Source organism: Camponotus floridanus, unplaced genomic scaffold (genome assembly GCF_003227725.1).
Source record: "Camponotus floridanus strain SB8 unplaced genomic scaffold, Cflo_v7.5 scaffold461, whole genome shotgun sequence".
Lineage (NCBI taxonomy): Eukaryota > Metazoa > Arthropoda > Insecta > Hymenoptera > Formicidae > Camponotus > Camponotus floridanus.
In genome coordinates, this window is record NW_020229616.1 from 32,739 (window position 1) to 42,937 (window position 10,199).

The 10,199-nt window shown below is 44.6% G+C and overlaps 1 protein-coding gene across 1 annotated transcript; it reads right to left on the reverse strand.

The window, feature by feature from the left end:
• Positions 1-6,966: 6,966 nt before the first annotated feature.
• Positions 6,967-9,792, reverse strand: LOC112639094. The gene has a single exon (XM_025411987.1). The coding sequence runs from the start codon at positions 9,790-9,792 to the stop codon at positions 6,967-6,969; it is 2,826 nt and encodes a 941-aa protein (XP_025267772.1).
• Positions 9,793-10,199: the final 407 nt, after the last annotated feature.

A 10,199-nucleotide genomic window follows, 5' to 3' on the forward strand; every position in this document is an offset into this window, starting at 1 on the left:
CAATTTGTTCTTGGAAATATATAATAAGTTTATATTTTTATTATTAACAATTTAATAAATACATTTGTAGTATATATTTGTGTGTATAGATTATTTTTTCATAGAATGTATGTATATGGAAAACGAAAAATAGACGTAGAAATTTATTGATACAGTTTAGAGATTTTACTCTTCATCTTCGGCAATGGACCTATCGAGTGATTCGATTAAGGCACTTGCGTATTCATCGGCGAGCCTGTCAGCTTCTTCTTCATCTGAGAATAAGGGCTCGACTTCTCGTTGTAAATTTGATCTTTCAAACTCTTCGATGTCTTCGAGAGTCAATGGGGAGTAACTCGGTGGCATGTAGCCTGGCCACAAGGGTGATAGTACGGGAGAAGATGGGGGAGAGTCTTGAGGAGTAGATGGCGGTGAAACTTGTATACTTATTTCTCTTGACGAATGAATTTCAGCATTCCTTTCCCATGCGCTGAATAAAATTTCTGAGTTTACTTCATCAAGGATGATTGTGGAGCATTCACTAAGATTATCGGAATCGATTTCCGCTATGTCGTTGTTAAGTTCGTTGCTGGGTTCCTCAAGCGGGTCGTGTTCGTGATTTTCTGGAATCTCCGACGGATCCAGAGAGAGAGGTGCGAATAATAGCTCGAATTCCGATTCCTCGTGGTTATTGATTGCGGTTTCAATTTCTATAGGGATGTCATCGACATCTACAAAAAGCTGGCGAGGAATGGTTACGCCGCTCCTTATAAATCGTTGGCGAATCTGTTCACGCCTACGGACGCGTCCTTCGCGAACCGAGATTCTATTGGTTATCTGATCAACTCTACGTGAATTTACCATCTACAAAGGTGGTTCATTTTAGTATGGAAATGTGCGTGTTAACGGTAGTTTGTTAAGTATGATAGTTACTTACGATGATGTAGTAATTTAGATTAATAAAGGATAAAAATATACACTCTCAGTGTGTATGTCCTGTTAAGAAAATAAAATAAAATAAATGAGTTGGATGTTTGATTTAATAAGAATACGAGAGCATAGTTGAGTTTGAAAAATGGAGTCTGTAAGATATTCGGAAGACAAAGCGTCAGGGTAAGTAAAAATACGAATTAAATATTGAACCAATGATATAAAAGAGAATAGTAAAATAAAGTTTTAATACATTAAATTGTTCGACATATTCATAATATTTGAAGTATATGTTTTCGTATTAAAATTGTTAAAATGTGTATATAAATATATTGAATGATAATTATGAATTGTTAATTTTGTTTAAAATTCTCAGGTTCGATCAGAAGTGTCTAGACTGGAGGGGATATATGGATACGGACTATGTCACTGAATGACATAAATATAAAAGCGGCTGGCTTATATTAAGTAAGTATAAAATTAATTGAATATTTTAATAGTTAAATTATAAGCCAGTGCATAAAATCTATTATTTCGACAGATCCTCTAAGAGCCAGTCTTTCATTCGAGGTCGAGTATCGATGTGCAAGACGTCCCGTCACAGCGGCTCAGAGTCCATAAAGAAATCCTTCAAAAGAATCTCTTTATGAAAACGGCAGAGGAGTAGTATGCTACCCAATGCACATCAAGTGACAGACCAGAACGGCGCTACGCTCTAAGTATTTAATACTGAGGACCGGTTGAAATTGGAATTTCAATCACAAAGAAAAACTAAAAGTCCGTGCAATGATAAGGTATGGTTCAGGAAAAATTATTAAAGTAGTAAGAATAGTTGAGTTGTCATGCAAGATTAAAATTGAGTTATTAAAGAAATAATTAGTTGATTGTTGAATTTTTATTACTTACCGGTTGATGGAATTCGCAGATGTACAAGAGGACCGCTGTTCTTTCTCAAAACTGCTCTACCTCGGTGGAGATTTGGAGAAGTGACGGGGCGATTCAAGAAGTTGGCTGAAGATCGAAGATGGTGAGTAAAAATCACTTTTATTTGAATATTATTTGTTATACAATTCTATTATATCTAGAGACTAAGTCTCAAAAGAAAAATTAGAATCGCGACTAAGTTCTTATTATGTATGTGTCCGGTAAGCTTGACTGCTAATGACTGACTGAATGAAAAGCGCGCACAAGACGGCGCATGCAACTTGCAACTACTCTCTGTGGACTGTAACTAGCGACTGCGGTCTGTGGTTCACTCCTTGAAATACTGTCGATTCCCACTTCTGTTCCAGGCGTTGGAGATGGTAAGAAGCAGGCGTTAGAGGTGGTAAGAGAAGCGCATTGGCTGTTCCGTCGCTAGTGCTGTCTCTCTTCTTCAAGCGCGCTATGACGTAGTGGGCGCGCGGTACGTAGTGGGGGACCGCGGAGCTGTCAGTTGTGCTTGTGCGTCGAGACATTTGTTACGTCCCGGAGTGTCGCGGAGCTACAGGGTAGTCGGACACGACAGGACTTGATCGCTTTTTTCGGGTCAAGCAAACCTACGCGGTTCTTCCCGGGGATACGCGCGATCTGAATAACTCGGACTTAATCTTCTGATTCGGAGCCGGTGGATTCTTCCTCGGGGGATGCAATGGGAATTATAATGCTACCGTCTTGGTTAGGGGAAAAATTCGCGGAACGCGAAAGGTAATCAATGTATTGTTGTGAGCACTCCCCGCACTCGTCACTGACTCTGCATCCACTTAATCGACTACCGCAGGAATTACAGGCGACTCCAATACATTCGCCAATTACGAGTTGGTGTTTAATTATATATGAGTATTGTTGGTGTTCTCCCGACGGCAGGGAGTAGTAACAAACAGGGCAAAGTGCGTTTCTGGTTATATCATGGGAAAATCCGCACGCCTTTTGACAATAAGCTAGGGGTTGTTCGAGGGGGGAGAAAGGGGGGGAGTGGATAAAATTCTTAAATCCGTGATGACACATTAGGGGAAGTATGAATTTAACGCGAAAAGTGCTTAGAAAGTTGTATTTGCCGAGAAAATCGGATCGGAAAGCGAAATTTCGAAAACTGGGTCATCGAGAAAATTTATCTAGGTCACTGGGCTGTCGGATTAAATCCCAGAACTGGAAGTAGGTCACTGGGTCACTAGGTCAAAATATATAGGTCACGCGTTAAATGCCAAAGCGAAAGTAGGTCACTAGGTCACTAGGTCAAAATATATAGGTCACGCGTTAAATGCCAAAGTGAAAGTAGGTCACTAGGTCAAAATATATAGGTCACGCGTTAAATGCCAAAGCGAAAGTAGGTTACTAGGTCACTAGGTCAAAATATATAGGTCACGCGTTAAATGCCAAAGCGAAAGTAGGTCACTAGGTCGTCGGATTAAATCCCAGTGAATCAAACTTTAGAAAACGCGTTTCGGGGCCGAATTAAACCGCGAATCGAATTAATTCGACGACAGGGGAGTCTCTGATGACTATTTATTAGCGTTAATATCAATTTTGTTGCTCTGATTCCACGGGATCGCGTTTTATCCGCGGCACGGCGTTGGCGATTTAATTCCGATGTGTATGAGGCGCGTTGGGATGTGTCTCGGCGCCGAAGGGTCGGGGCGCGGTCGTAAATTTTAGGAGACAAAGGGCTCGACGAACGCGTTCGAACAAGATTTTCTTACCTTCGAGAAGATTCTAGAAGTTTCCTCAGGATCGCTCGGCTTCCTGCTTGCTGCCGTGATTGATTAAGACACGTGATGCACCTCGTGGGTCTCCAGGGAGGGTGGTGGCAGGCCGGAATGGGGTGACGTCTGTATCGATGGGTGTGAGCTTCTCAGGCCACACAGTATTGCACTTCACTTTCGAATTGTTTGCAATTAATTGTTCGTATTCCGGATCTAAATAATTATCAATGATGCGCGTATAGCGATCCGCGGAGCACTCGTAATGGCGACGTAGTCGGCGTAGTTGGTTCTTTCTCCCGGCACGGCGAGTTTTAGGCATTATGATTTAAATAAATAAAAAAACATTCTTGGATTTATTATTGCTTAGCTATTACTCGATGTGCGGTGGTCCTCACTGATCAAGAATATTTCAGCTATATCTGTGAGCGGTGGTCCTCTCTGACAGATAGAATAAGTCCAAGATTGCGATATTGATTATTGTATTTTAAACAATTGGATGATTCTTGGATTAATCGTAGCTTCGCTATTGTTCAATGTGCGGTGGTCCTCACTGATTGAAAATATCTCAGCTATATCCGTGAGCGGTGGTCCTCTCTGACAGATATCGATGGTCCAAGATCACAATGTTATTTAGAATTTACTACAAATGAATGCGTGCCTGGTGAGAAATCTCAACTAAATGCAAGGTAGGATTCGATAAATAATCACGACGTTGATATATCAAATAAAAGAAGAATATATTCTAGACACTGGTATATATGAGCTAATACAAAAATCTTAAAGTTAGAGTTCGACTTAGAATTTAGAGTTAGATTTAGAAATTGGAATTAGTATTAGAGTTCCGCTTGGGAGCTAGATCTTTTCGGTTCGAAGTCACGATGTCGACTGACTGAGACTGGGCCCGCTCTGAGGTCCCTTGATTTCGGCGGCTCGGCCGCTGCGGCGGTCGAGAGTGGGGAACTCCGAGAGAGAGGGGCCCGAGATGAGCGCCATCTCTCGGCGTTCGGCGGAAGCTTATACTACTGCGGCGCCGCGCTCGGCCGCAGGATGAGGTTCGGTGTCATGGCGCGCCTAGGCGCGTGATTCAAACGCGCTAGAATGGACTTAGTCGTTTTTGCAGTGAAATTCGCGGAAAATTTAGGCGCGGGATATAACACCTCCCCCCTTAAAAATAAAATGTTGGGCCATTGCCCAGCATTTTGAGCTTAAATTTAACATGCATTTACTTAGGTTAGTTTTCGCTCTTCGCTCGCAATTTACCTTTATGCGGAGTTAAAAAGATATACTAAAACTAAAGTTCTACCGCAATTTTACTTCTATCTTATTTCTAATCATATTATTTAGGTTTTATTCTACTCGCCATCGACTAACAATTTACGCAGTTCGCTATTGTTCTTTTTCACTTCACTTCCTCGGGGTTTGTGGGCCAGGGGATAGAGTTCGTCCGAGGCTGAGTGGGTTTCAGGGGGTAGATTTTCGTGGGTCGTGGGAGGGCTCTTAGGGGGGCGTTGGTTTCTGCGGTCCACTCGCTGGTTTGGCGTCCCTAGGTGCAACAGCAAGTGCGTCACCGATGTCCAGACTGCTCCTAGTAGATGGAGGCTCCACCCGTATATCGAGTGTAGAGCGTAGCCATGGATGATGGTGTCCACTATTAATTTTATTAATCGGATTATTATGAAGATTCCTATTACTCCGGCGCTGGCTGACCCGAACGTAATGAATCCTTTCCATAATTTTTGTCCTGCGTTCTCCGCTATTCGATCCAGTGACTCTTCATCCAGAAGGTTTAGCATAGTTATGCTTCCTCGGGGAATTTCTCGTCCCATAGCGCCTCTTGCTATTGTATTCAGCATTGAGGGTTTTTCCATGGGAAACATTATGTGGTCTCTGAGCCTGTCCAAGTCTTCACTTGTATAGATGCCGCTAGTGGCGAGAGAGGAGGGGCTCAGGTATTTCCAGGTGGGCTTTGTTAGCGGCTGGATGATGGAGGGGGTTGCTGCTTCCTGCGGTCGCGGCATCAGTCTGTACCAGCTGCCTTGTATGTCGTACATCACCGGCAGGAATTCGTTGCAGTCTCTTGGCGTGCCCTTTTTGGTGAGTATTCTTGTTCTTGGGAGCATGAAGAATGTCTGGTTCTTGTAGCTTACTGGAATCTCATTGTAGCAATTTTCCGTTGGTCGTACTCGACATTCTACCGCTAGGCATTTTATTAGATGTAACGCTTCTCCGGCTACAACCGCGGTATAACCGGGTTCCTTCATAATCCGGTGCGCCATTTCGTCTGGGGCAAAGCTGGCTAGCGAAAGTGCGTTCTGTAGTATTTCTTTCTCGAGCGCGCACTTCTGCTCCATTATGTCTCGGTACAGCTGTGTTAGTTGAGTCTTGATATGTTTTTCTACGTATATGAATTTTGAGTTTACGTACGCGAATATGTCTAGGTTGTTGACAGATATTCGTGTGCGTATCTTAAACGTCCTTCCTCGTTTCGTTTCAAGTACAAATAATTTTGGGTGCTCCGTTGACATCAGCTTGTATCCGCATAACGTTGTTTCCGTGGTCTTCGTGAGGGCAAAGGTAGTTTCTTTCGTCGTTACCGTGTACACCGTCGGCGTATCGACGCTTGTTTGCGCGGTGAGCTTGTCAGCCGGGCCTTCGTAGAGCACATCGTATTGATCGAAGTGGCAGCTGTCCCTGGGCGTGGAGGTCCAGTAGGTTTCCGAACCGTCCTGGTCCAGGCACTCCCCTGCTAGTGCTTTGCAATGTATCCCAGAAGGCAGGATTAACTCGTTTGCGTTGCGGTCGACTACTGCTTCAAAATCTCGTAGGGTTACTTTCACGATAGCTTGGGCGACTGCGTCTTCCCAGGTCCCGTAGGCGTCTGAGTATTGAGTTCCCTTGCAGCTTCCGTCCATTCCGGTGGTACCTGCGAGGGTGACGCTTCGTATGTCTGTGCTGTTTCTTTTGAAGGATTGGAGGATGCTTTTCCGTCCTGTCCCGATGTCTATGGTTCCGGTATTCTGCAGTTTTTTGCAGATGGGCTCGTTGAGTTCGATCGTGTATTGGCGGCGTCCTCCTCGAACTATTGAGACGTGGGAATGCATCCCACAGTAATATATGGTGCGGTCGACTTCGACCTTACATTGTATCACATGAGTGCGATCGTAAGTTGATTGTTGTAATAGTTGTACGTAAGTAGTCTCTTTCTTAGGTTCTATATCGTCGACGGCACATTTGCCTATGTCCAAGAGCGATAAGGTGGTGATATTCAGTCCTTGTCCTCCGCAATCATACCCGATGAGGCAGTACGATGCAGCAGGTAGCGACAGGATCAAGGCGGTGATACAGAACCAGTGATCCATGGTGAATGCGGCGACCTTCACGCTTCGGTGTCTGGCGGAGTTATAGTCGGTCCTCCGTCCGGCTTCCGTTGATATGGTGGTTCTGGAGTGGGGGAATCTTCCGTGGTGGGGGCGTCGTGGGGCGAGTGCTTGAGTTTATCTACATGTACTACACGGGTTCTGGTGGCGCTAATAGCTAGTTTTACATTATGGTTCTTACGAACTTCTAAAATTCTATAGGGGCCTACGTACTGGTCCCCTAGTTTCCCTTTGGAGGGTTCTCTAAGGAGGTATACGCTATCGCCTACCTTAACGTTACAAGCCTTAACTTTACGGTCATAATATCTTTTGGATCTCTCTTTGGCGCGTGTTAGGTTTTCGCGTGCGATGTCTTGTGCGTCTTTAATCCTATTAAAGAGTGTTGAGAGATATTCGGTATAACTTTCGTTCGTTGTGTCTGTGATAGCGGGGTCGCTCGTGGGAGTTCGTGCCATTTTACCGAACACGAGCTCGTGCGGAGTATACAAGGTGCCTTCGTGAACACTTGTATTGTATGAGAGGGATGCGGGTTTTAAGCATTTATCCCATTCGCTATTTTTGTCTACAAATTGCTTCAGGTATTCCCACAAGACTTGGTGCGATCTTTCGACTGAACCGTTGGCTTGTGGTCTATACGCTGTGGTTTTATAGTGTTTAATCTTAAATTTACGCGCGACGTTTCGCATAAGACTATTTAGGAAGTGCAGTCCTTGGTCGGTCAGGATTGCCTTGGGAGCTCCGAAAATACATATAAATTCATTAGTGAGCGCATCGGCTACTTCTATGGCTCCGGCGCGTTGGAGCGGTATCGCGAGAGAGTATTTAGTTAACAGGTCCTGTATAGTAAGTATGTAAGAATTGTTTGAATGTGTCGTTGGTAAAGGACCCATGATATCCATGGAGATTTTGTCGAAGGCGGAGTCAGGGGTGTCGGTAAGTATCATAGGTTGTCGAGTTTTTGTTCTTACTAATTTTTTTAATTGGCAAGCGCGGCAATTCTTTATATATGATTCAACGCTCGCTTTTATTCCTGGCCAATAATATCTCTTTTTTATGCGGTTATACGTCTTCGTAACACCCTTGTGTCCGCCTACGGCAGAGCAATGGTTCTCCGAGAGAATTTGCTGTCTGTTTCCTTCTGCTGGTATGGTAATATCATTTTTACAAACGAAAATTTTAATTCTGGTTTCGCTCAGGATTCGAATAATTTGCATGTATACTGTTTCCCAGGATACATTATCAATGTTGCCTCTGGCAATAGAGATCGATTGTAGATCGAGTTCGGTGACGACGTCTAGCAAGGAGTGGATTGTTTCCTTAATAATCTCCTTTTCCGTTATTCCTGACACTCTATCTTTGACGATTAAAGATATGATTCGTCGCGAGCCATTCCGGTCGACGCGGGCTCTGCCTAGTGTCGCGTCTCTAATTAAAGGTAATGAATTCGTTTCTGCGAGCATGCGAGCCCCTTGGTCGATCGGGATGCCTTGCTGCGTAGTGAAAATAACAAGGTTATCGCGTCGCGTGGTGAAATTGTCGGGGATCGTTATTATGTTAGGTCCCGTTGGATTTCGTATAGTGGCGGGTTCGTTCGGGTTTTCGAGCACTTGTTCGTCGTCATCGGACTCGGAGCTACTTTCATATTCTGTGTCGCTTTTGGTGCCGAGTTCGCTTTCGCTGTTTACATATTCTTCAGCTTCGTTTAGCTGCTCGCAGGGCAAGGTCGGGGGTGTTTTTTCCGCATTGGTCGGCGTGCCGCTTTCGTTAGTGCCCGGTTTTGGCACTGTGGAAAATAGAGATTCATCTGACTCGGCTGACAGAGGTTCATTTTCGAGGACTAGGATTTGAGAGTTTCCTCTGGCGGATATAGGGATGGGGTTTCGCGAAAGTGCGTCCGCGTTTACATTAGTCTTTCCCGCTTTGTACGTTACCTCATACTCGTACTCGGCCAATTTTAAACGCCAGCGGACGAGTCGAGAGGTAGGATCCTTTACAGAGTGTAGCCACACGAGTGGCTTATGATCCGTCACTAGCGCGAACTTTCGTCCATATAGATAGGGACGAAAGTGGTTCACGCAATACACAATAGCGAGAAGCTCTTTCTCTATTGTGGAGTAATTTTTTTCTGCGTCATTAAGCAAGCGTGACGCATAGGCTATAGGTAAATCTTTTCCAATGGTTCCCTGACTTAGTATCCCGCCTATGGCGTATCCCGAGGCATCGGTTGTGAGAACGAAGGGTTTGGTAAAATCGGGATACTGCAGGACGGGTTGCGTGCACAGGGAATCGCGGAGAGTGGTGAACGCTTGTTCCTGTTCTGGGTTCCATTTGAATTCACGATCCTTCTTTAGTAATTCCGTGAGGGGGAACGCGAGTTTGGAAAAATTCGGGATAAATTTACGATAGTAGCCCGCGAGGCCCAGGAATTGTTTAATGTTTTTTGCATGCTTTGGCCTGGGGAAATCCCTTACTGCGCGGATCTTTTCGGGATCCGGTTTTACGCCTTTGTCGCTGATAATGTGGCCTAAATATCCGACTTCTTTTCTCAGGAATTCACATTTGTCGGGCTGCAGTCTTAGGTTGGCTTTCTTTAATCTCTCCGCTAATTTATTGAACTTGAGTTCGTGTTCGCGTAGGGAGCTCGCGTATAACACAATGTCATCGAGATAGACGAAGAGCTCGGCTCCTTGCAAACCCGATAGGACTTGGTCCATGAGTCGTTGGAACGTTGCGGGTGCGTTCTTCAAGCCGAAGGGCATACGGTTGAATTCGTAGTGCCCGTGGGGAGTGGAGAACGCGGTTTTCTTCGCATGCGTTTTATCCATAGGTATTTGGTGGAAACCGGATGCGGATCGAAAACGCTGAAATATTTTGCACTGCCTAGTTGATCCAGTATTTCGGCGATATTTGGTAGAGGGTACGCGTCGCCTATGGTTTTTTCGTTTAGCGCGCGGTAGTCTATCACCATGCGCCACCTCTTGTTACCCTTAGAGTCGGGTTTTTTTGGGACTATCCAGAGAGGGGAGTTATAAGGGGAATCGGATGGTTTAATAACGTCGTTATTTAGGAGTTCAGTGATTTGTTTGTTTATTTCTTCCTTATGGATTGGTGGGAAGCGGTATTGTTTTGTGTTGATGGGGTGTTCGTCGGTCGTGGGAATTTTGTGTGATATGACAGCAGTGTGTTCCAGCTTATCGGTCGGTAATCGAAATAGGCTGTCATGGTTTAGGAT

Excerpts from the sequence above, each read along its gene's own strand:
- LOC112639094 (XM_025411987.1), bottom strand. The coding sequence starts at position 9,792 with ATGGATAAAACGCATGCGAAGAAAACCGCGTTCTCCACTCCCCACGGG.